At 41.3% G+C, this 27,015-nt stretch overlaps 1 protein-coding gene across 2 annotated transcripts in view; it reads left to right on the forward strand.

The window, feature by feature from the left end:
* Positions 1-3: 3 nt before the first annotated feature.
* Positions 4-27,015, forward strand: part of LOC133366021 (uncharacterized) — a 68,969-nt gene continuing 41,957 nt past the window's right edge. Inside the window, exons 1-7 of one of the 2 annotated variants that reach the window (XM_061588642.1) lie at positions 4-114; positions 3,296-3,394; positions 6,391-6,459; positions 8,796-8,826; positions 11,073-11,132; positions 23,326-23,406; positions 24,234-24,364. In XM_061588642.1, coding sequence (XP_061444626.1) covers positions 3,335-3,394; positions 6,391-6,459; positions 8,796-8,826; positions 11,073-11,132; positions 23,326-23,406; positions 24,234-24,364 — 432 coding nt within the window. In that variant the 5' untranslated portion in view covers positions 4-114; positions 3,296-3,334. Of the gene's footprint in view, positions 115-1,986; positions 2,070-3,295; positions 3,395-6,390; positions 6,460-8,795; positions 8,827-11,072; positions 11,133-23,325; positions 23,407-24,233; positions 24,365-27,015 lie in introns of those variants that run through there. The other variant, XM_061588643.1, reaches the window with a different exon arrangement.

The following is a 27,015-nucleotide window of genomic DNA, read 5'->3' on the forward strand; positions in this document are numbered from 1 at the left end:
AGTTTTCGATCTAGCAGCACTGTAGTATTTCCGTCCAGGAGAAAGAGACGCGTTCTGCGCGTGCGCACTGGTACTCTGGCGACGGTGGTGTCTGGTGGACGATTTCGACGGCCTGTGAGTAGCTTAGGAAGAGTTGTCGTGGCCGGGGTTTGGGGCTAAGATTAGGAGCTTCCCCATAAAGAGCTCGCTTGTAGAACCTGTTCTGATGGATCAAGCCAAGGGTTCCGCACTTGTCCGGGATGGGGAACCTTTGGCTTCCAGATGTTGTTGGACTACAGTTCTCATTATTCCTAACTATTGGCCGTGCTGGGTGGGCTTATTGGGAATTGTAGTTCAATAACATCTGGAGGACCGCAGGTTTCCCACCTCTGATTTCTAGCCCATCATCCTCTTTCCTTCAGTTGTCAATCTCCGGGAAGAGGGTTTTTATTTGTTATTATTGCATTTATATCCCACGCTTTCTCCAAGGAAGGAGCTCAAGGTGTCATAAATGGCTCCTCCCCCCCTCCCCCATTCCTGATAATAATCCAGTGAGGTAGGTTAGGTTTAGAGTTGGAAACTGGCTGAAGGTCACCCAAAAAGCATCATGGCTGAGTGCAAATTTGAACCCAGGTCTCCCAGGACCTAGGACCACGTGCTAACTGTTACTCCATGCACTTAACCATTACTAGACCTTTCCTGTTGTTTGTCTCCAGCATCTGGTGTTCAGACAAATACTGAATATGAGTTCCTGGACCAGGAGAGCTTGACCACAGTAGTTCAGGTATTGGTGACTTCAGGACTGGATGACTGCAAAGTTGGACTTCCCTTGCACTTCACCCAGAAACTGCAGTTAATGCAGAATGCTGCAACCAGATAACTGATAGGAGTGAGACTCTGTCAGCATATAACACCTCTGCTCAGGGATCTGCACTGGTTGTTGATTTGTTACTGGACCAAGTTCAAGATGTTACTATTGGGATATAAATCCCTTAGGTGGGACCTTGTCTTGTGGTATGGAAAGATGAGGAGGGCTGCTGACATGATTGCTCCCAAGGGCCCTCTGTGATGCTGCAGGGTCTGCACTGCACCTTGGTTTACTGAGGAGTTGTGGGCAATGAAGCAGGCTGTGGAGATGATTGGAGCACAGATGTTGAAAAATTTGCTCTGAAGCTGACCGAATACTTGTTAGGTCATACAATTCTGCCTACCAAATGGCAGTGAAGGCAGCAAAGAAGAATTGCTTGGTGCCAGCATTACATTTTAAATATGTCACCCAGCAGAGTTATTTTGTCCAGAGGCTAATTGAAGTGGTGGATGGTCCTTTGGAGCACTCAGTGGCATGGTATGAGCAGTTTGCACCACACTGTGAGGATAGTCACTTAGCTCCGTAGTGCCTTAGATGCCACAGGTTTTGCAAGTCCAATCTAGGTGTCCAGTGCCACACCTTCCTATATTTTATGGGCTCAGTTTCAGTGTATGTGTCCTGATTACATGGACAGGGCTCCTGCAATGATGCATCCAGCTTCTTGTTCTCTTGGCCCCTGTCCATCCTGGCTAGTGAAAGCCTGTTGAGGGGGGCTGACTGGGTACTTCCTGGGTGTAGAGAACATGTCTTTACATGATGGAGTGGTGCCTGTTGCCCTTAAACAAGCAGTAGTGTGTCCATTCCTGAAGAAGCCTACCCTGGACCCTGTAGTTTATGATAACTTCTGCTCAGTCGCAAATACCCAGTTGCTGGAGTTCCTGGAGGATATGGGTTGATATGTGGTTTGGGAGTGAATCATCCTTGGTCGCCCTGATGAATGACCACATGCCCACTGCAACCACACACAATCACACACTTGCAGGGGAAAGACCCACTACTCCATAATGCCCTTGCCCAACTTCATAAGGGAAAATGATGATACTTATTCCTTTGATAATTTTAGTTGCCCTTTGTGACCTTTTTCCAGCTCTCCAATATCCTTTTTGAGGTGAGACAACCATAACACCTAATGTAATATATGACATCAAGTGTGGGGAAGATAAAGATGCAGCTGCAAAGGAACAATCAGGAGGTTAAAGTGTGTCTGATACTATGATAGCAGGTGATTGACCAAAGCAGCTTACGAAGAAAGATCTAAAATGTTCATTTTTTAAAAAGGAACAGGTGTAACATGTAGCATCTGTGCACACTCACTAACATCCTTGCTACATTATGGACTGGATGCAGCTATCAAAGACTCTTGGAAGAGAGCCCTGTGCAGAAGCACATTGCAGCAATCCAATCTTGATATAACTAAGTCATGTGTGTGTAGCCAAACCTGGCTTCCGTAGGAGTGGCACTGCCAGCCCATCACCTTAAACTAAGAAAAGGCATTCCTGGCCACTGCTACCACCTGGTCATTCAGATGTAAAGTTGAATCCAGGAGCACTCCCAAACTATGAACTGGAACCAGAGCAAAACAATGCCATCTCCACTAGGTGGTCCAGGTGGATGCCATGGTCAACGGGATCAAATGTTGCTGAGAGGTCCAATAGAATCAACAAGGATGTACTCTTCCAGTGTACGTCATTTGTCAAGACCACCACAGCTGTTATTGGACCCAAAACTATGCCAGAAGCCAAAATGAAATAGTGGTAGATCAGGGGTGGGCAATCTGTAGCCTTTGGCCTAATTTCAGAAACTCTCCATAAGCTGTCAGTTCATATGATCTGTTTCTCTGCAGAGTCTGGGGGGGGGGGAGGGAGAAGGTGGAAAAAACAAAGAGAGAAAAGGAGTTGTCAGAAAAAGAAGGGACTGGCTCCACCCATTTTTGATTCTGACCCTTGCCCTGGACTGCTGGCTTCAGCTTTGCCTGCCATTGGCATGCAGCCCCCCAACAGAGTTTTCCTAAGGTAATACTGCCTTTGACAGATGAGAGGATGCCCACCTGTGTTATGACTAATGTGCCTTGCATTGCACTTGAATTTTTTCATGTGAACCAGAACTGAACTGGTGGTTGGGGGGGATGGATCAGTTTCAGTTGTAGCTGAACCTAAATGGGAACTGAACTGAAAACGTAACAGTTTGGCTCTCTGCACATATTACCCTTCTGAAAGAACGCTTGGTTCTTAATCAGGCAGGGAGCTTCCAAGAATAGGCTCCCTGAGGCAGTAGCTGAAAATGGGTAAGCCGGCATGAGCAGCATAACAATGGAGGCTGGGATAAAAGCATAGCCTCACAGCCCTTTTCTACTTATTCATGACTATAATGCCAGAAGAGGAGTGTTATAATTGCCATAACTTAAATATGTTTTGTCAAAATAAACACTTTTTTTCATATATTCTTTAGTTGTCGTACGTGGATTTCATACCTCTTGTATTCTCCACTATGGAAACTGAAGAGCACATTACTTACAAGCCATACAATGCCACTCCTTACTACTGTAATGTGAGTATTGTGCTTCATATTATTAAGAAATTATTAAAAAATTATTATTATGAATAATTTTTAGGTATATCTATATTCTGGTTGTCTTGAAACAATGATGCCCTCCATTAGAAAATACTAGCTCTGGCTACAGTTTGCTGAATTTCCTGGGGAGAGAAAATGACAAATGAGGTAAAGTTTGTTTTGCAGATGTGCACATGAAGTGCAACTTCAGTGTCAAAGAACTTGAATAAAAGGAAAAATAATCTTATACAAATTTTACTAGACCTATATACAGATGCCTGGTGATGTTCAGTCACTTGCACATTGAGGTATGGAGAGTCAACGGGGTTTTTCAAGAACCTGCCTTTGGGTCAGTGTATTTCTGTTAACAGCCTGCATGATGGAGCTTCCTATCCTCCAGTGTTCTAGGGAAGGAAGTTAGGAGAAGGGGTTCGGCGTCTTTATCTGGGATCTCCTTAGACAAGCACTGTGACAAAGAGATCACAAGATTCTTCCAATTAAATCTGCTCTCTTTTACCTCTCAGCCTGCTCAACATATGAAGAGCAACAAGTGCATTTATTATATAAGGAATGGATGGAGTCAGAGATGTGCAGAAACAATAGATTTACAAAAGGTTTATCAAATTTAAATGACAATTCTTATCTCCTAATGGGGGTAACTATATCAGCCTTCCCCAGCTTGGTGTCCTCCAGATGTTTTGGACAATAATTCCCATTATCCCTTCTATTGGCCATTTAGCTAGGGCTGAAGGGAGTTTGGGTCCTAAACATCTGGAGAGCACCAGGTTAGGGAAGACTGAACTACACCATAGACAGCTGTAGAAATGTGAGTATCTGAATTTATTTAATCCTTAGAGAATCATTGGTGTAAGTAAAGAGAATGCTATCACACATTGCTGCTTCTGTCCTCCTCAAAGGAAGGCCCAGGTTAGGAGGCTATAGATGACTTTTAGATCCTGACCGATCTAGTTTAGAGGTAGGCAATCTTTGTGGCCATAAGGGCCACATTCAGGGGTGTGCAGTGGGTAAGTGGCAACACACACCTGAGGTGTGGGAAGTGTGCAGTGATATTTTAGTAATCCCAGTATATGCCATCCCACTTCCTAGCTGATTTGTACTGGGAAGACCTGAGCAGAAATTTCTACAATGTCCATCTAGTCCAACAGCCTGTCTCATAACAGTGCCTCCTATATAGGAAATGTACAAGTATGTCATGAAGGAGGCAATCCTCACTTGTTTTTTCCCCCAGCACCTGATATGCCGATGTATACTGCTTCTAACATTAAGGTATAATATGTTGGCTAATAGGAGTTGTTAAATATATCCTCCTTTCATGACTTTGTTTGACACTTTATACAGGTGGGCCCCGCTTATACGGCAGGTTCCGTTCTGGACTGCCGCTGTAAAGCGGAAATAGCCATAAAGCGAAACCCATTGAAAATAATGGGGTGCGTCATGCAAAAATGACGCAAAAATGTCACAAAAGCGGCCTTAAAACAGGGAATTTCCCCTCATTGAAAGCCGCCACATCAGCGGAACTCCAGAAAACGGAACGCCGGTAAGCGGGGCCCTACTGTACTCTCCTAGTGAATACCATTGAATACTAATGCACTCTGTACAATAATTCTTCCTTTGTTCTGTTCTGAACCTACTGTGGATCAATGTAACTTGTTGACCCTGAGTTACAGTATTATGAAAAATGGAGAAAAATCTCTCTAGCCACCTTGTCTATGCTAATTATTATTTTGTAAACTCTGTCATGTTTTCTTTCTCCTTATTCATCTTTTGTTCGAAACTAAAATGTCCCAGTCACTTAACCCTTTCCTTTTACAAGGCGCTCCTATTTTTTGTCATTTTAATTGATATTTTCTTTTCTTTTTTCAGTGTTCTGATAAAATCTTTTGATAAGGGGTACTAGAACTGTACCCAACAATCAAAATACAGTCACACAATTTACTATACATAGTGATGTTACCAGCCTTTTTATTTTCAATTCCTTTTCCATCCAAATATGGCTGCACTGTTGATTGTCAACCATTTTATTTTCAGTTCCTTTTCCATTCATTGCTAACATCAGAGTGCACAGAGTTCTTATCATTGTACTCAAACCCCTGGGTGAGATCAGACTTTTCTAACTTGTCATCTCCTAAAGGGTTATGTGTTTGATGGTACAAAGCAAAACATTAATGAGTTCAGGCAGTGGAATGTTGGCAGTTTTCTGAGCTGAGTTTAAGCACAGCTCTGAATTGTAAAACTCCCCCAAAGCATATGTAGTATTATTAAACTGGAAATTTTCAGTTGCCTCTGTCATGGGCCCCATGGAGTTCTCTTGGTGGAGTGATCAGGAGCAGGAGGAGAAGGAGACATGGGATTCTGGGGAGGGGGCTGAAACAAGCGAAGGCTTCAGCAGTTTAGACAGTGACAGTTCTGTCTCCATAATTCCAGTTACAACTGAAAAAGTGCTGTCTGACAACGAGCCGGCCCTTGTCCTACCTCTCAGCTCTGCCTTGTCATCCGAGTTGCCACTCACACCTCCTGAGGAGGAGGAATTGAAGGCTCAACCAGAGGCAGTGTTAGAGGAGGATCTAGACAAAATGCTGTCTCCAAGGACGCGCTGGCAGATGTGCAGGCGCTCACAGATAGAACCAGTTTTTCAACCTGTTCATAGGAATGCTCGCTTGCTCACGCAGTCCCGTTCAGAGAAATCTTCCCCATGCAAATAGAAGGCCTGCCTTGAGCCTACTTAAAGAGTTACAAAGAGCATGTGTAATTGCTATGACAATCTCTTAGCTTGAATAGTTATGCTGTGTAGAGATACAGAGTGCTATATAATCTGTAAGGTGATCTATGAAATGCTCTAAGCTGAGAGTTCATATTATAACTAACAGAGAAAAGGTTGGCCAGGACAGCCTCTGTATGATCTCTTTTTTTAACTTTTTATATTTACCATATACTATATTATCATTTGTATTAAAAACATCTTCTTGATACAGATTTGCAAGGTTTATTGTGCATCTCCTGTAAACCTGCAGACTCATTTCCTAGGAATGAAACACAAGGCGGTAAGACCAGTTTTTCTATTTACCTTTTAGAAGCATGTTAACTTATAGAAATGACTTTGTTAAGTTATTCCCATTGGTTAAACACAATTACTGTTCAGATGATGAGTAGTCATCTAGATTTTGGCATTATTTCTTATGTCTGCAGATGTTATTTCCCACATTAAGAGCATGAGAGTAGGTCCTGGGTTTGTGGGTTCTCTCCCTGCTGCTCACTCTCTATGGGGATAAGTGAATGTCTTTACTAGGAGGTCATCTTAGTTATGCTGCTTGTGTTGTTCTTTTACAGTGCAAAAATGAAGGTAAGCCTGTGTGATCTAACTGATGTTATATATTAGACATTGCTTGCAAATAATTTCACAAAAGTTACCCCCCTATAAAAGTCTTTAATAGTGTGTTTATTAAAAGTGGGGACTTCTGTAAAGCTTCCCTGCCTGGTTGCCTACAGGTAATCTTTAATGACCTTTTTGTAAGCCTGTTTGAGACAGAGACCTGGAAATACCGTATCAGCTACAGTCTTAATTTCTGTATAATGCAAATAAATGCACTAACTCAAAAGATTATTGTGAAGATTAATGATGCAGTGTGATATTACCTATCCAGAACTTCAAAGAAAAAGCAAGAAATCTAAATAAATTCTTTATTTTTTGGTGTCATTCAGAAAAATGGTAGAGCATACAGTGTTGGCTTTTCAGAATTAATGTCTGAACTTTCAGTTGCAGTAAATTGTTAAATGCAATAAATCAAAATTCTATATGTATATGGTGTGTGCAAAAATTTAGTAATTTAAGCACTTTTTTGGAGAAGAAGAGGTAAATTTACTTTTGTTGTCCTGTGGGAGAAATAAATTACCTACATATTTTTTCTAGTAAAGTTCTGTACAACTTGTGACGCGCCAGGACAAATACAGCCCTGAGACACCTTGAGAAAGGGCTATAGCTCAGTAGTAGAGCCCATGCTTTCAATGCAAAAGGTCCCAGGTGCAATATTTGGCATCTCTGTGTAGGACTGGAAAGAAATCCCATATAAAACCCTGGACAGACAATACTAGTCAATGTGGGCCAGGGGTGGGGAGCCACTTTCAGCCAGAGGTTTAGATCAAATTGTGGTTAAGCCTTTGTGGGCTACATGACTGGTGGAAAGCTGACATATTTCCTGACACAGCACACCTTGCATTCAGCACTGAATTTATTTTTAAAAATTATTGTTTATTTATTTTCAGATAAACAACATTGCAAGGTAATAAAGAACAAAAAATAATGAAAGTTAGGTATATTGGCACAAAACAATTATGAACATATATAAAAAAATCCTTGCTGAATCATACAAAATACCATGCAGATAAAAACAGAAGAAAAAAACTTATTTCCCCCTAACTCCCTTTTCCAAACATGAAGCAATGGCAGCATTTCCTTGCAGTGTAACAAAATAGGTGGGAAAAATATACAAAAATGCAGAAATGTGAGAAATAAAGATAAGGATTTAAAGCACAAAGGTTTATACATAGCAATGTGGTTTAAAACCACAAATAGGCAGCAATAAGCAAAGCCACAGTAATACATCATCTGGTGGGATAACTTCAACCCCCTATATCAAACTAGGCATTCCAAATGTGGGTGTAATGTGGAGGAAGCTCCCTCCTATGATCTTTCTGGTTCACATGAACTATAAAAGGGTTCTAAATGGAAGCAAACTTATATGTTTCTGAAGTACCTCTAGTCACCCTTAGCTTAAAAGTCCGTTTTTCTATATATGCAGGAAACCACAGCTTTTCATATAAGAAGAGTGGCACCCTTAAGATCCTCTAGCTGTTATGAGGTGTGCAGCCCTGAGGAGATGACCTATCAAAGTCTTGTTTTTAATATCCAAATTCTCATCTGTAAACAAATGTAAGAGCACCACTTGTGGAGTTTCAGCACCAAATTTAAACAGTGCCAAATGCAAGTCACTCTCCGGAAGGAGCAATCGTGAGCTCAGTCTAAGGCTCCCAGTTGTGCAGTTGTAGCTTTACCTGACATCAAATGATGGGTGACTGACAGGCAAAATGTCTTCCTGGGCCAAATTGGGAACGCTGGCTGCTCTAATTAGGCCCATGGGCCAGAGACTCCCCACCCATGGTGTAAAATTGTCTGATTTGATATCAGGTGGATGTCTTTTGTACCAGGGGCTCAGTGAATAGCCTCCTTTGTGTTGCCTGCCTAGGATTGCTTTTGGCTTGATGAGTCACAAGTTTTGCAGGAGGCCTGCTCTAAACGTTGAGTTTGTTTGTCTTCAAAGTACTGAAAACTCATTTTTATATGAACATTATTTCCCTCCCATCACTCTGAAAACCAATGAAGGTTGAGGAAGCTCTAAAATCCCATGGCATTGGTAAGTGTTGAACTATACCTCCATATGAATCTTTACTCCCCAGGCCAGTAGTTCTACAAATGGATGTTTAGATAATTGACTACTTAGTTACAGTGTCAACGGTCATCAGTGGATTCTTGTTGCTTTAGATTGCAGAATGAATGATGCCTTGGACTGCAGCATAATCTGATTCTTGTATTACAGAATGCTAGCAGATGAATTAGAATTCATTTGAGGTGAATAATTAACGTGGCTTCCACAATCCTAGAATAACTACAGACAAAGTTATTGCATAAAAACAAAAATTAAATAAACCTAATCTACTGGCTTCCTTTTTGCTTAATCCGAAATAAGGCAGTAAACGTTACTGCTATTTTATTTAATCCAGTTGTTGAATTACAGAGTTAATGTATAGAATAATACCTATTAACTAAGCTATTTGGAGATGTTAGATTGATAACTCGTAATGAATATAATGTATATAAATACAAAAATATTTATATTACAAATTTCTTGCTTATTTAAAGCAACATGATAAATTGCATAATCTGTAACAAAAAAAGTATAAAGTTTTCTATACGTCTCCTAATAAGGAATATGGATTTATTTGTTTTTGTTCCTTGTTGCTCCAATATAATATAAACAAGCTTCATTTTTCAATAAAGTTATATTCTGTTTGCTTCCCTTCTCTCACCTTTACTAGATTTTTATGTTAAGTCATAAAGGCAATTTTCCAAACCCTAGAGAGCCACAAATTTATTGATGGTAGTAGAAGGTTTTTCCAGATTTCTATTTTTGCTGCCGTTTCTTGATCTTCCTCTGGAATGGTGCTTTTCAGATATTCAGATACTGTTACAATGGGATCCAGGGGAAGATCTTTGCTAAGTTGTTACTTATATCAGTTAATACTGACTCCCAAAATAATTTAATAATTGGACATTCACAAATGAAATAAAAATGTTTGCATTTGGAACTCTGCATCTCCAGCATTCAATATTTTTTTGTTGGATATATTTTATTCAGACTAGCTGGAGTTTGATACCAATGAGTCATGGTTTTATAGAAATTTTCTTTTAAATTCATACAAGTTGTAAATGTGGAAACATTTTTCCAGATCCAAGTCCATTTTTCTTGTGACATATTGCTAGGAATATCTGCATCTCATTTTGAATAATATATATGCTGGCATGATTCCATTTCTGTAATTATTTGTTTGTTCTAAGGATCCTTTTGACTGGTTGCTTGTATAAATTACTTCAAATCTTATATATGCCAAGTATCTTAATATACCAAGTCTTCTTAATAAATTAATGATGTGCTGTTTTGACAAATATTGTATGTTGGTAATTTTTATAATAATCATTTTAAGAAACGTTGCTCAGTCAAGGGTTATGATGGCGGTAGTTGGAACTAGCAGTCTACTACAACTCAGTTGCATTAACAGAGACATTTAGATCTAGTTCAGACATAACATTCCTGTCTTAATAAATACTAGTTAATTAAACTGAAAACAAGTGGCAGGTCTGCAAACTCTTCCATCCCCTCATAGGATATGGTTAAATGTTGGTTTGCTAACCAGGATCTTAAACTATGTGTTAATCCTATTATAAGATCTTATAATTGTTTTTACTGTACAAGCTTTCAAGTAACACCTTTATTGCTGCAGATGAGTTCAGAAGTCTGGGGCCTAAGCTGTAAATTTGCTTGCAGCTGTGTATAAGTGTAACCTTGAAAGTTACATCTTCACTATAAACCAGTGTTGGCAGATGACAATTTTGCAATAGAGAAATTGAGAGGTCGGTGTGCAGCCCTTCCCCTCCATGCTGCTTTCCTCCTGCAATTCTTTCCCAAATACTGAAGAAGCCACTTGTGGGAATTCCAGACCCAGTTTCCATTGCAGTAGACAAACGAAAACAGATAATATTCTGTGGTTGTGTTTGTCATAGTTTGGTCACATGAAATTCTCTTGGTGAAGATAGTTGTGGTTCTTCTGAATGGATAAAATAATAGTTGTAAGACTGATGCTGAAGATGGCTTTGCCACCATCGCTGCATTTTGATGTGTAGAAACCATTAATATGTACAATATAATATGCTGGTTTGTATGTGTGATCAGTAAAATCATCAGTGTTTGGCTGCAGTCCTAAGCATGTGGACTAGGAAGTAAGTTTCATTTAAACTGAAATGCTGTCATTTCATATAAATGTGCTCAGAATCGGGAAGTTTGACTTAAGACATCATTAAGTTGTTTTTGACTTACTTTCATAGTTAAGCCTCTGAGTGATGCAGGGGAGCCAATTAAACCCCCAGAAAGCCTTCCAGATTACAGTAAGTGAACTTCTTTACTGGCAATTTCTACTGAAAGTTTAGAAGTTTATTATACAAGTAAGAAATTGTCTTAAAGCTGTAAGAGTTCTTGTTTCTCTGAAGATTATTTACATTAATGAAATGGTGACAATTTTTGTCTAAGGTTTCACAAAAGTTATTTAATATCTGGTTCTTAGCTTCTTTTGTCTGATCAACATGCAGTGTGACTCAGTGTGTGTTTACTGTGTTTGCTGGATGCTGAATTACCAAATAATTAAGACCCACTGAACTTGGTGGTACTTATTTCTGAGTAAGCAGGTATTGCTTCCTCTATTTCCAAAGGTGAGGTGAGTTCAATTGTTAACATAGCCAGAATAGCCCCACCCAGACAAGAGGCTCAGTGGAACAGAAGTACAAAAAATCTTAAGGGGGGTAAACATAAGGGAGTAAAATCCCAAAGATAACCCAATGATGGCTGAGTGTGCTCAGTGGCCATGGAATTCTAACTGATTACTGGAGGGTCAGTGGAATGGAAAACTGGGTGGGAATGGGAATCATATGAAGTATCATGGAAGAGGGCATGCCTGACTGACTTGAACAGGAGCACCACACTGCAAGATTTTGAGGTTCCCCATCCCTGATGTAGAGGGAAGGGCCATTTCAGATATCCTCCACCTAGGCCATTTAGGACTGTGATGTCAATACTTGCACCTTGAATTGGGCTTGGGCACGTTGGTAATCAATGCAGCTCCCTCTAGTAAAGTTTAAGATGGGGTAACCAACCTGTTTAGACCAATGGGCACATTTCAAATTTTGAGAGAGTGCTGTAGGCATCAGTCACAACATGGCTGCCATGGGGGACGGTGGCATAACACAAAACTAGACAATATAGTCATGGCGACGCTTTTTCCATAATTGTATTTCCGTACTAGAAAAGGCTTAACCGTTTGAATTTCTACCATACAACTGTTAAAGGCACAAGAACCCTGTTTTTCCCAGTGCCAATCCTAAACTAAAGCCTAGACTTAAACACAAAGAGACTTCTGAGTAGACATATATACCATTGTACTGTAAGTTAACTCTACAGTGAATTTTTTAAAAACGTTTATTTGAACTCTGATAAATCATACATAAAATACAAAGTACTAAGCGGTCATATAAGCACAAACCAACAATAAAATTGATTATATAGGAGATAAAATGAAAAAGAATCCTGGTATTTGTTTCAGTTATCATCTTCCCAGTGTAGAACTCCACATTTGACCATGAGATGCTGGAGGATTATGTATGTGATCTAAGGAATTGACAAATTGAATAAAGGGGTACCATGTGGTATCAAATCTATTTTTGTGTGATCTAGTTAAGTTCTTGGCCAAAGCTATCACCCACACGTGGTTATACCATGTGTCTAAAGAGAGCCCTTCAGGTGTTCACCATTTGTGTGCAATCTCGAGTCTGCCTGCTGTCAGTAATAGTAGCACCCCAGCTCTTTGAAGAGTATATCTTGATTTGAGTTAATGAAAAGATTTAATAGCACTAGTGCTGGGCATAGCAGCACAGGTTGTTTCGTAATTAGAGTAACCTCTGAGAATATCATTACCCAGAATGTCTGGACATGGGGACAATCCCACCACATATGTAGATACGATCCATGCGTGCCACATTGCCTCTAGCACTCAGGACTGGCAGAGTTGGTGATGTGGGACATTTTGAGTGGCCATTTGTGTATAGTCTTTAAAGAGTTTTCTTGGATTTGAGTGGATATAGATTTGAAGGGACGTTTGGTCCACATAGTGTTCCATTGCTCCACTTCTGTTACAATGTTAAGTTCCTGATCCCACATCAGTTTGGTGCCTATGAGAGAGCCCATTGATTCTGTTAGTAGTACTCTGTAAATCCTAGAAACTAGTTTTCATGGATCTTTCTGTTCTAGCAGGATTACATTTTCAAATACAGTAAGAGGTTTTGATTCCTGCTCCATTTATATGGTTTAAGGAGGAAGCAGGTTAGTTGATTACAATGGAACCAGTATAAGTTGACTCCTGGGACCTGATTTTTCTTTACATTTCCTGACAGTGGCAGGTTGTTCTCATACAGGTTTTCCAACCTATGTAGGCCACCTGCTTCCCACTCAGACGGTTTAAAAACTTCACCTGCATGAGTAAACAGAGGATGAAAGGCAAATTGTGTTAGTGGGGAAATTGGTGGTGCAAGTTTCCTACTCCAAGAACTGCAGACCTTAACAGTTAATTTTAAGGATTAGTTATCTATATTGATCATTTTCTGATTGGGGAGAAATGGCAAGGCCCTGTATAGCGGGTTAACTAGTTCTATACCAGTCCATAGTTTGTTTGTCTCAGTGTGTCTCAAGGAGCACATCTGTCATAGATGAAAGGCATCAAGGTAATATTGTCGGTACGATATCCCAAGGCCTCCTCTGTTTCCCATGTTATACTGAATTTTGTTGCTAATTCTAGTTTTTTTGCCTCCATGTATAAATTTACTGAGCAGTGATTGCCATATGTGAATTCTTTTGTTGGGAATAGCCACCAGGAGAGTCTGGAAAAGGAATGAGAATTTGGGTAAAATAAAATAGACACTTTTACAGCAGCTATTTGACCCAACCATGACATATTCAGTTTAGCCCATCTCTTGAGTTCTAGACGGATTTGGAGTAGTAAGGGGGTAAAGTTCTGTCTTCCTAAACGTGCTAGATTTTTTTGGTTAAAAAGACCCCTAGGTATTTAAGTCTTTTAGGGCATTCCTTGAAACCAGACAACCTCCTAATCTGCCCCCTCACCTCTGGTGATACTCCTAGATACATAATCTCAGATTTGAACATGTTACTTTTCAATCCTGTTACGTTACCATAATTAGATAAGACCTTCAATATTTCTCCAGTTGCTTCCTGTCTGTTGGACAACGCCAAGGCTATGTCATCTGCAAATAAGTTGATGACATGCTGAGATCCATTGATGAATGGGCCAACAATATGTGGATGAGAACAAATAGCAATGGCAAGTGGTTCTATGGATATTGCGGAGTAGGGACAGTGGGCATCCTTGTTTCACCTCACAGTGTGTTCCAAGCCCCACTGAATCAGTGCCATTGACCCGAACAGTTGCTATTGATTTGTTATAAAGCTGCATTATGGCATCTATAAAAAGTTGTCCCATGTGGAGTTTAGACATTAATACACAGAGATAATTCTGGTTCAGTCTATTGAAGATCTTACAAGCATCTAATGACAAGAGAGCTAAAGGGGAGCCTGATGTTTTGCTGTGATGTAATATATTTAAGAGCCTTCAAACTAGATCAGAAATTTGCCTGCCTGGCATAAAGCCTGTTTGGTCCAGGGAAATGCACTGAGTAATAAAAGTGTTTCGTCGAGAAGCTAGAATAGAGCTAAATAATTTTTTGTCTTGATTTAACAGGTTAATGGGTCTATAGGACTCTGCCAGTGCCAGGTCCTTTCCCTGCTTTGGAAGGACTATGATCCTAGACTGATGCCAGGAAGGTGGAATTGGTCCTCCATCTAGGATGTCAGAGAAAAGAGAGGCTAAGTGAGGTGCTAAGAGGTCTTCAAATTTTTTATAAAAGTTTCCTCTAAAACCATCTGTTCCTGGAGCTTTATAGTTTTATTTTTTTTTTTATTGTGGCTAGTACCTCCTCTGTGGTGATCGACTGATTTAGCAAATACATATGGTCATCTGTGAGGGGGATATAGGTCTCTCTCATAAAAAGTTGTTGATAGCTTGTGCTGATGAACTAGTTTCAGAGTAGAGATCTGAGTAAAATTCAGCAAAAACATTACTGATACTTTTGGAATCTGTGATTAAATCCCCATCTTTGGACTGGATAGAGTGGATTTTTCTTTCCTCTTGTATTTTTTCGAATACGGTTAGCAAGCAATCCCCAGATTCAAAGTATTTTTGTTTGGTATACATCAGTTGCACTGAGATTTTTGCAAATTCTAGTTCTCCAAGTTTTGCCCTTTTTTGGAAGAGTGAGGGATAGAATCTGGATCTCCCCTGTGTTTGTGATCTAACTCTAGATCTGTCATTTCCTTTAGTAACCTGTCTTTTTCTAATTGCTTTAATTTCTTGCGTGCCTTAAGTTTGCTGGTATCCCCCCGGATAACAGATTTCATTGCATCCCATACAATTGAGGGAGATATCATGGGAATTCAAGTCAAAATATTCCTTAATAGATTTTTCTAAGTTGTCCTGAGAAATTTTGTTTTAGAATCATAGAAGCATAGAATCCTAGAGTTGGAAGGGGCCTTGTAGGCCATCGAGTCCAACCCCCTGCTCACAGCAGGAAATCCACAGCTAGAGCATCTCCCGCAGATAGCTGTCCAGCCTCTGCTTGAAGACATCCAGCGAAGGGGATCCCACCACCTCCCTAGGCAGTCGGTTCCATTGCCGAACCGCCCTTACTGTCAAGAAGTTCCTTCTAATGTCCAATCTGAATCTACGCTCCTGCAACTTAAAACCATTAGACCTAGTCCTACCCTCTGGGGCAGCAGAGAACAAATCTGTACCCTCCTCTATGTGGCAGCCCTTCAGGTACTTAAAGAGTGCAATCATGTCACCCCTCAGCCTTCTCTTCACCAGACTGAACATGCCAAGTTCCTTCAACCTTTCCTCATAAGACTTGTTCTCCATACCGGCTATCATCCTCGTCGCCCTCTTCTGGACCCGCTCTAACTTGTCTATATCTTTCTTAAAATGAGGCGCCCAGAACTGAACGCAGTATTCCAGATGAGGCCTGACCAATGCAGAATATAGTGGGACTATTACTTCCCTCGACCTGGAAACTATAGCTCTGTTTATGCATCCCAAAACCGCGTTTGCCTTTTTTGCCGCAGCATCACACTGCTGGGTCATGTTCAACTTGCGATCCACTGCAATTCCAAGGTCCTTCTCACACGCACTACTGCTAAGCCGGGTATTTCCCATCCTGTACCCGTGCATTTTGTTTTTGTGGCCTAAATGCAGAATCCTGCATTTGTCTTTATTGAATGTCATTAATTTCAGCCCAATTTTCTAGTCTATCTAGGTCCCTTTGGATTTTATTCCTGTCTTCCATTGTGTTAGCTATCCCTCCCAGTTTTGTATCATCCGCAAACTTCATAAGGCTTCCCTCCACCCCATCGTCTAAGTCATTGATAAAAATGTTGAAGAGTATCGGCCCCAGGACAGAACCCTGTGGCGCTCCACTTGAGACCTCCTTCCAGTCCGACCACTCTTTGAGTACGGTTTTCCAACCAGTTGTGAATCCACCTGACAGTATTTCCATGTAGTCCTCATTTGACTAGTTTGCTAATCAAAAGGTCGTGGGGGACTTTGTCAAATGCTTTGCTGAAATCTAGATAGATGACATCTACAGCATTTCCACCATCTACTAAGCTAGTGACCCGATCAAAAAAAGAGATGAGATTAGTTTGACAGGATTTTTTCTTGACAAACCATGCTGGCTCCTTCTAATCACAGCATTGTCATCTAGATAGTTGCCAATGGACTCTTTTATTATCCGTTCTAATATCTTTCCCGGTATTGAAGTCAGACTGATCGGCCTGTAATTCCCCAGATCTTCTTTTTTACCCTTTTTAAAGAGCGGGACGACGTTTGCCCATCTCCAATCCTCCGGCACCTCTCCCGTTCTCCAGGATTTCTCAAAGATGATGGCAAGAGGTTCCGAGAGTACATCCGCAAGTTCCTTCAATACTCTGGGATGCAGTTCATCAGGCCCTGGAGATTTGAACTCATTTAGGATAACTAGGTATTTCCTGAGTATCTCCTTATCAATCTCGAACTGCAGTCCCAACCCCTTACTGAGATTGCTACCGATGCAAGGTTGCACACTGTTCCCTTTTTTGGAGAAAACGGAGGCAAAATAGGTGTTGAGCAGTTCTGCCTTTTCCTCGTTATCTGTCAACATTTTGCCATCCTCATTGAGCAGCAGTCCCACTGTTTCCTTGGTCTTTCTCTTGCTTCGAACATATCTGAAAAACCCCTTTTTGTTGTTCTTCGCTTCCCTCGCCAGCCTCAGCTCATTCTGGGTTTTAGCTTTCCTTACGCTATTCTTGCAAGCCCGAGCCGCTCGTTGGTACTCTTCCTTGGTGATGCGTCCTTCCTTCCATTCTTTATACATGCTCTTTTTTACTTTTGCCTCCTCCACCAGTCTTCCGTGTAGCCACATTGGCTTTTTCCGATGTCTTCCATTTTTCTTCCTCTTTGGAATTGTTTGCGATTGTGCTTTTTGTAATACGTTCTTCATGAACTCCCACACGTCTTGGGCTCCTTTCTTCTTTAGTCTATCTAGCCACGGGATCCTACCCATCATTTCCCTGAGCTTGCTAAAATCAGCTTTCCTGAAATCCAAGGTCCATGTTTGACTATATTCTTCTTTGGCTTTCCCCAGAATCATGAATTCCAGCATTACGTGGTCACTTTCCCCCAAGGTACCGACTGTTTTAATTCCCGTGACCAATTTGTCCGTGTTAGTTAAGATCAGGTCCAGGATTGCCGATCCCCTTGTTCCTTCTTCTACTTTTTGAAAGAGGAAATTATCAGCAAGGCCCATCAGGAATTTGTTGGAGGCTTTGTGCTTTCGCAGAGTTTGTCTCCCAGCAGATATCCGGGTAGTTGAAGTCCCCCATCACTACTACTTCTTGCCTCCTTGAGATTTCGGAGATTTGTTTGAGAAAGGCCTCGTCTACCACCTCTTCCTGGCCAGGGGGTCTGTAGTAGACACCTACTACCATGTCGGTTTTATTTGTTTCTCCATTTATTTTTACCCAAATGGTCTCTACCGGACCCCTTTGTTCGCTCTCTTGGATTTCCATAGAGGTGTATTTGTCTTTGACGTATAACGCTACTCCTCCTCCTTTTCTGTTGCTTCTATTCTTTCTGTAGAGTTTATATCCTTGAATGGCTATATTCCAATCATGGGAGTCATCCCACCAAGTTTCTGTTATCCCTATGATGTCATATTTGCCTTGATGCACTAAGACTTCAAGCTCCCCTTGCTTGTTTCCCAAGCTCCGCGCGTTGGTATATAGACAGCAGAAGTCTCTTTTGTCCCGATTGGATTCCTCCGTTAATATACCGTGAGCTTTGCCGTGCATCCCTTTCTCCCTCCCAGTGTCTGCTGTACCGTTCAAATCGTTGCGTTTACAACCCGCTGTCTTTGGATCGGTCTTTAAGCTATCATCTCCATCCCCCAGAGGCTTTAGTTTAAAGCCCTCTTGATGAGTTTTGCCATACTTCTGCCAAAGAGATTCTTCCCAGTCCTCGTGAGGTGCAGCCCATCTCCTGCCAACAGTCCCCCCCCAAGAAGCTTAGACCATGGTCCCAGAATCCAAACCTTTCCCGTCGACACCATCTCCTTTTGTAACAAGGAAGGAGAGAGTCGCCAGGTAGGATCATGAAGGTGTGTAGAGAGGCAACACAGCTGGGCCCAAACAGCGGCATGATCAGATAATTCCATACAATTAATTCCTGCATCGATCAGTTTATCCCCCCAGTTGGTAGAGGTAAGAATGTAATCTAATCATGCGTAATTTGGGACTCTTGGGGCAAAGCAAGTGTAATCACGGTCAGTGGGATGGAGGGTTCTCCAGACATCAATCAATTGAAATCAGGACAATAATTCTGAAAATGAGCATTGACTGTCTGAACCTTTCGGTCTTTGCCTGTCCAGTTTGGGTTGATTTTAAATCTCCCCCAAGAAGCAGCTCTCCTTTCCTGAACACACTCAGATCCGTAAAGGCCTGCTCAGGGTAGGTGAACTGATTTGCATTCGGACTATAAACTGATGCAAGAGTGATTCATTTACCATCTACGGTGCCTTTAACAAAGATATATCAGCCTTTTTTGTCTTTTGAGAAGAGATTAATTTAAAATTAAGCGTAAGAGACAAGGGTAGCACAACCCCCCTAGATTTAGATGTGCCTGGGGAGGTAAACTGTTGGGGATATCACTTATGTTTCAGTAATCTTGTGAGATTTCTGTGATGTGTCTCCTGGAGAAATACCACTTCAGGCAAGTCTCTACAAAGAGCATTCAACACCTTATGCCTCTTAACTGCCTAGTTCCCGGATGTTAAGAGTCAAAACTTTTAAAGTATCTGAACCCATAACGGTATCTTAGGTGGAGATCTTGGATTGATCTTAGTATTTTCACAATAAAGGTTTAAACTAACAAAGAAAGTTAAATTATTAAACCTTGTAAGAGAACGTTTCTTCAACAAGTATGCCAGATGAGAGCATTCCCACCTTCTGCAGCTTCTTCATGTAAGGGCGAAAATCCCACCTGCACTAAAAGGTTTCAGGGCTCAAGTCATGAAGAAGCTGAATAATACTGCCTTGCCAAGAAATGTGTTCTAGATTTCGAGCTTGCTTCAGAATGGCATCTTTGGTGAGTTGTTTTTGAAAGCAGAGTATAATATCTCTATGACATTTCCTATTTTGGGGGTTTTCAGAGCTGTTTCGGAAGGCAGCTGCTAAATCAGTTTCCATTAATCCTTCTCTCTTTAGTGTCTGCCTTAATCATTGGAGTATAAAAGATCATATATCTTGTTTGGGACTTTCAATAAGTCTATGGATTTTCAGATTTAAGCTATGTCTGTCATTCTCTGCCTCTTCCAGTCAGAGTTGTAGCATGAGATTGGTTTGTGATAGAGATTTTAGTTTCTCCGATTGTTTTATTGCTAAGTCCAATGCCTCCTCCGCTGTAGTTGCAACTTCAGAAAGGGTGTTCTCCACCTTTGTTAACCTGTCATCTATAGGTTTAATAGCTGCTTTCCATTCTGTTGTAAGATCATTTTGAAGTTTATCAAATTTGGCTGTCATTTCTGCTAACAGAAATGTTGCCACCACTTCGTCTTTTTTTTTACAGTTTCACTTTCTTGGTGGCCATGTTGGGCCCATCTTCGTCAAGGTCAGATACCTCTGATGCGGCTACTTGCTCCCTTGACTCAAAATAGGTCTTCAAACGTTTTTCTTGTTGTGGCTGAGGTCTGTGTTGCATATTTTAGCAGGTGGTGATAAAGTTGCAAGGATATAAAAAGTTTAACAGGTGATCTGGACAAAAAGTTAGCGGTAGGGGGTAGGAGCTCACAGATTATGCTTCCCATCTTCTCCGGGTGACATCAGCACCCCCCTCTACAGATAATTCTTAATGAGTACCTTGTCTTTAGCACCTGCGCATGCTTAAGCCTCTTTGCAGAGTTTTCACATTTTCCTTTTGAGGGGAGGGGGGAATTCTTTAACATGTACCCACACTTACTGTGTGGTAATATTTATTATTATTATTATTATTAACTTTATTTATACCCCGCCGTTTTTCCAAATTGGAACTCACGGCGGCTTCCAGATAAAAAACAGATACAATTACAACCTACCAAAGTTAAACGCATATAATACATAAATAAGTAAATATAGACAGATATAATTAAAAAATGAACTCTGATTTAAAATAGCATTAAACTGTTTCTGATAATTAAAAACTATACTCATAAAATCAGAATAATTAAAAAATAAACAAGCAAGAACAATATAACTCCTTTTGGGCCTATCCTTAGCCACCTTCGGAATCAAAGGTTTGCTGAAATAAGAAAGTTTTTACCTGTCGACGAAAGAACTGCAGGAAAGAGGCCATTCTTATCTCCTTAGGGAGAGAATTCCAAAGCCCAGGGGCAGCCACCGAGAAGGCCCTATCTTGTATCCTCACTAGTTGTACTTGTGCGGATGAAGGTATTGAAAGAAGGGCCTCTCCTGAGGATCTCAGGGCCCGGGCAGGCACATAGAGGGCGATGCGGTCTGACAAATAGCCTTGACCCAAGCCGTGTAGGGCTTTATAGGTCAACACCAGCACTTTGAATTGTGTCTGGAAACAAACTGGCAGTCAGTGGAGCTTTTTTAACAGGGAGGTAGTACGGTCCCTGTAACCAGCCCCAGTTAGCATTCTGGCTGCAGCACGTTGTACCAACTGAAGTTTCCGAACAGTCTTCAGAGGCAGCCTGACGTAGAGCGCGTTACAGTAATCTAAACGGGATGTGACTAAGGCATGTGTCACCGTGGCCAGATCAGACGGGTCAAGGAACGGTCGCAGTTGGCGCACTAATCTCAAATGTGCAAAAGCCCTCCTGGCCACTGCAGAAACCTGGGAATCCAAATTTAAAGCTGAGTCCAGGAGGACACCCAAACTGCGAACCTGTTTATCCCTATTCCCTGATCTGCCTTACGACTGACCAGGAGCACCTCTGTCTTGTCTGGATTAAGCCTCAATTTGTTCACCCTCATCCAATCCACCACTGACGTCAGACACCAGTTTAAAACTAAGACAGCTTCCTTGGAAGAAGGTGGAAAGGAGAAACAGAGTTGGGTGTCATCAGCATACTGGCGGCACTGAACTCCAAACACCCGAACAACCTCTCCCAGCCGTTTCATGTAGATATTAAATAACATAGGGGACAAAACTGAAGCCTGAGGGACTCCACAGGCCAACGGCCAAGGAGTCTAACAGGAGTCCCCCAATACCACCTTCTGGGTTTGCCCCTCCAGGAATGACCGGAGCCACTGCAAAACAGTGCCCCCAAGTCCCATCCCAGCTAGGCGGTCCAGGAGGATACCATGGTCGATGGTATCGAAAGCCGCTGAGAGGTCCAGCAGAACCAACAGGGACACACTCCCCCTGTCCAGTTCTCTGCGTAGGTCGTCCACCAAGGTGACCAAAGCCGTCTCCGTCCCATACCCAGGCCTGAAACCAGATTGAAATGGATCTAGATACTCCGTTTCATCCAGGAATCTCTGGAGCTGGGAGGCCACCACACGCTCTATTACCTTACCCAAGAATGGAATATTGGACACTGGCCGGTAGTTATCCATGTTTAAGGGGTCCAGGGAGGGTTTTTTCAATAAAGGTCTCACAACTGCCTCCTTTAGGCACCTTGGAATTCTGCCTTGTTGTAAGGAGGCGTTGACCACTCCTTTCACCCACTCAGCCAGTCCCTCTCTGGCCTTTTTTATAAGCCAGGAAGGGCAAGGGTCCAGCAGACATGTGGTGGCTCTCACCTCTCCAAGGATCCTGTCCAGATCCTCAGGCTGCACAAATTGAAAAGAATCCATCAATATTGGACAGGCAGGCGCCAAAGTTACATCCTCTGAGACTGTATCAATCTTAGCGTCTAAGTCAGAGCGAATCTGAGCGACTTTACCCGCAAAATGTCTTGACAACTCTTGACAGCGGGTTGTTGAGTGGTGTATATTATCCTCTCGGTGGTCTGAACGTAAAAGACTCCTAACCACTCGAAACAGCTCTGCTGAACGACTCCCCGCAGATGCAATGGCAGCAGAGAAAAAAGATTTCTTTGCTGTCTGTACTGCCACTGAGTAGGCCTTCAAATAGGCTCTAGCCTGTGTTCGGTCATACTCGCTCCAAGTCTTCCGCCAGCGTTGCTCTAGTCTCCGTCTTATTTGCTTCATCACCGCCAGTTCCTTGGTGAACCAAGGGGCAGGTTTGGCTCCACTACGTGAGAGGAGACGCTCAGGAGCGATCGTGTCCACCGCCCTGGCCATTTCCTCATTCCAGAGGTTACAGAAAATAACTTCTCAGATGAACCCACCATAGGAAAGATGCATCCTGGTTGCTAGGGAAAAATCAAGGGCAAACTATGGAGATTCCATGAACCAGAAAATAAGACAGAAGCAGGTAAAGTGATCTAAAGGGGAGGAAAAAAACAGAAGCTCTTTAGGACCCCAGGGATTTCTATTGCCTGGTGTCCAGACAACTCACTTATCAATCACAGCTCAGATTTCACTCATTAACTAAAAACACTGACAAGTGGGAACGCCAAGTTGACACATTTCACAGAAATTGCTTAGAAGGGTACCTGTACATTTTTCTTCATAACTTTCTAATAAGACTAGAGACTTACTTTTTTAAACAATAGAAGCTCAGAGTCTGGGCCCCCTGCTTGGGGAAGGATGGGCAATAAAGGCCATTGTGGGCATCATGCCAGCTATGGGAACCGATTTGGCGACCCCTGGATTAAGAGCTCGCTTGGCTCTACAGTTTTGGGGGCACCGAATCACCCAGATCTGCCACAGATTTGTGGGTATCAGTTTAAGTGTTTAATGAGCGGCTGCATCTCTCTGTTACAGTTTTACCCATCACAGTTTGTAATACATAAACTGCTTGTTTTACAGTTCAAACTGAGCCTGAAAAAGTGTCTGGAAAAACTTTGGAAGAACAACTTAATTCATGTAAAGCTACTGAACCTGCTATTGGTGAGTTTTTTTAAGTTTGTGGATGAACTGAGCATGTTGTGTAAGATGTTTGAATTTATGCGTAGGATCATGCTGTTAATCTTATGTTTATTTGGGAGTATGTTCCCGTGATTTCAGTGGGGCATAAACACAAGTAAGTACACATAGAATTACAACCTTTTCTACTTGTGGTGCTTCCAAAACTAAACATATGCTGGAGGTTGTTTCTGTAATTGAAATGAAATGTTTGGCAGCTGCGGTGGTAAAAGTATAGAGGTATAGTGGGAAAGTGACATTTCAGAATGCATCAGTATATTGGGATTCCATCTTTAAGCATCTAAGGCCTGCTTCTCATCAAGAGAGAGAAAATGTCTATCGTGGCTGAAACACTACAGACTGCATACTGGAACTTCTGTGAAGGAATGCTCCTGGGTGAATGCTTCTTTATACCTAAAACTGGAATTTAAAGAGGAGAATGGGCTAAAACTCTTCTCCCTCAGATTGATTCTATATAAAAAAGTATGGAGGACAGTTCATTCATGTGAGGTCCTGCCTGCATTCTGAAGAATTACAGGTCCAACACAGGTTTATTGCCTCAGTGAAAACAAGACCAAAGCAGTCTTGCTTTTTAGGTAGCTTGCTTAAAGAAATTTGCTGGCTATTTTAGTTTTAAATAAGAGCAGTTTGTCTTCTTCTAAATTAAAAAAAATGGTTAAAATTGAGCATTAAAGCATAGATTGCCACCCTGGGCTCCCACTGGGAGGAAGGGCGGGATATAAATCTAATAAATAAATAAAATTATCTTTTGAAATTAATTTATTTCAAAATACTTGTGCTTTAAAATGCAGGTCTCCAATATATAACTGAATACCAATCAAAAGAAAACCCAGTTTATGAATGTAATCTGTGCGGGTGTCAGTCAGGACTAGCTAATATGTTCATGCACGTTTTGGGTGTGAAACACAAGCTGGCATATCTGGTAAGTATTTTGTTTTAAAACAGTAAGTTGTGGAACAGAAAATGGTTATCCTGCTTTGGTATAATATGTGTGCTTCATTTGGCATATTTCTTGAAGAAAAGGTAACAGGTAAAAGGTAAAACAGTGGTAGATCATGTAATAACTTACTGTGTTTGTCCTTTTTCTAGAAATCATTCAAACATACATGGATTCTCTATTATAAGTAACAATGACAATATAAATGTATAAGTAACAATGACAACTTAAATGTAAGTTACTTAGGTGCAAGTATAACTACCCACATGGTATGCAAGGTTATTGCTAAAATTCAGTAGCAGTGATTAAGGATAAAGAGGCAGTATAGCTTGCATTTTGTTAAGGCTAAAAAATGGTCCATGCAACTCAACGCTACAGTTTTCACAGAACTGTAATTGCTACACAAAACCTAGAGGAGGCATGGGATTATATACAACACAAGGAAAACTAGAAAGGGATGGGTCCCTTCTAAGGAATAATTTCCCCCTTCCTTAGAGTGACCACCTCCTTCCCTGAGACTCTCCTTCTCCATGACAACAGATTCTGACATCAGAACTGGAGGAAGAGTTAGAGATCCCAGACTGCTCATTCACATACATATGTAACACATTGCCTCTTCCGATATGCATTGTTGTTTTTATGTCTACAGTTAGGTGGATAACAAACATCTCGTCAAGGTTGAGGATATGTTTGAAAGTGTGTAGCTGTATTTTACTAATAGTTCTGCAATATGTATCCAACTGTTTTCATCTTTGGTTGCCACAGTGAAAGCTTCATCAAAGAATGTGAAAGGTCCAGAAGGTCTACATCTAATTCTGTGGAATTAGTGGCCATTGAATATGACGTAGCCGTTCCCATCCAGCTTCTAAAATTTTGGTCTTCGTTTAATTTGTTGTTGTTATTTATTAAAGACTGCAGTTTAACAGTTTTGTTAAATAAATAAACCTAAGAATAAAAGAAATGCTTCATGCAGCTACATTTTTTCCTGAACAGGACAGAAATAGTGAACATCAAAACAATTATTAGTGGATGAGTTACTGAGAAGGATGGAGTAGCTGATACTTTGGAATTTGCTGGAAGGAATTGAAAACCTACAAAACTCCCTAGAAAAGGCAGATATTTAAATAGCCCCCCATGTTTACAAAGCAGTGCTTTTAGGCATGAACATTATTTTCATAGTCTCTACTTATACAGATATGGTAGTACTTGCACGTTTTTTCTTTCTCTTTATGCAAGGATCAGATACCATGTCATGTGAACAGAGTTCTACTTGCGCAATGGGACTTCCTCTTCTCCCCCCTGCAGCCCCCCACATGTTTCCAACATCTGCTCTGCAGGGTTGGGGGACCTTCCAGAGCAGATTTCAAGATAGTGCAGAGGGCTGCAGAGGGAGAAGAGGTTGTGTGGTGTGAGTAGAACCCTGTTTTGCTTACACACACACACACACACACACACACACACACTATTGCACATACCTGCACACACTCAACCGAATATATATATTTTGATATCTTGCTGTAACGGTTCAAAGAAACAGATTTGGGAGTGTTACCGTTAGCTCTTGGAGTCTTTTTTCAGCTGAAAAGGAGGGTAAAAATATTATTAAATAATCATTTTTTGTTTCTCTCAAAAACCTAGTTTGACAAAACTTTTATGGACATTTAAGTGCCAGGGTTCATGTGGGAGGTGCTACAGGAGAATGGCAGAGGCCATTTCGGAAAATGAGTTCCATAAACTTATGCCAATGAGCTCATATCAACCCATTGTTTTTTGTTTCAAACTATGCCTTCTATGTCACGAAATGACATAAGAAATGATGTTCATACAGAAGTTTTTTTCCAGGGACTGCATTGTTGTAGATGATCCCAGGTTCATTCACCAGTTCAAAGGATGTGTGGTAGTAGGGACTATATTCGGTCTCTATTTGTGGCCTTGGAGAGTTGCTATTGGCCAGAGTAGATACTGCTTGCTAGATGGACCAAATAGCCTGACTGTGTAAGGGAGCTTTGTATGTTCACTCAGGATGCAAGATTCTTTATGTCCAGTTGAATGTGTGAAACCAGGGAGCTGCGTTATACAGAGTCAGAACACTGGTCCACCTAGCTTAGTAGTGTTAACATCAAGGACAGAGAGGCTAGTTCAGTGTGAGAGCCACCCTGCATTCAATTGAGAGGATGGGTGTGATACGAAGCCAATTAAAAAAATTAATTTCCTTGTGAATAACTTTTCTGGGGGCCCTTTTGAGCAGGGCCAAAGCTGTTCATCTCCTTCCCCCTTCATTCCAATATAAGTAAAGGAAAGTCCTTTGCCACTTTTGGTACAGATGATACTGGGGTCTCTACAGGACGGATACGAGCATCAGTATCACCACTACAATGAAAAATACATATATTTCAACTTTCCAAAAACATTGCTCCCTCCTTGCTACCCAAATGTCATCTAACTATGATTGAGAAATGATCCTAACCTTTTTGTGAAATCTTTTCTGTAGTTGTGATTGAACAGCTTGCCAATGCTTCTGCAACAATTGCCATAACAGAAGAGAGTGGTGTAACTCTAGCAATAGCAGAGCATTGCCTAGTTAGTGGAGCTTCAGAAATGCTTGACTGCTTCAGAAGTGGCGCAATAGTGCTTGA

This window comes from Rhineura floridana, chromosome 11, assembly GCF_030035675.1.
Source record: "Rhineura floridana isolate rRhiFlo1 chromosome 11, rRhiFlo1.hap2, whole genome shotgun sequence".
NCBI classification, from domain to species: Eukaryota; Metazoa; Chordata; class Lepidosauria; order Squamata; family Rhineuridae; genus Rhineura; species Rhineura floridana.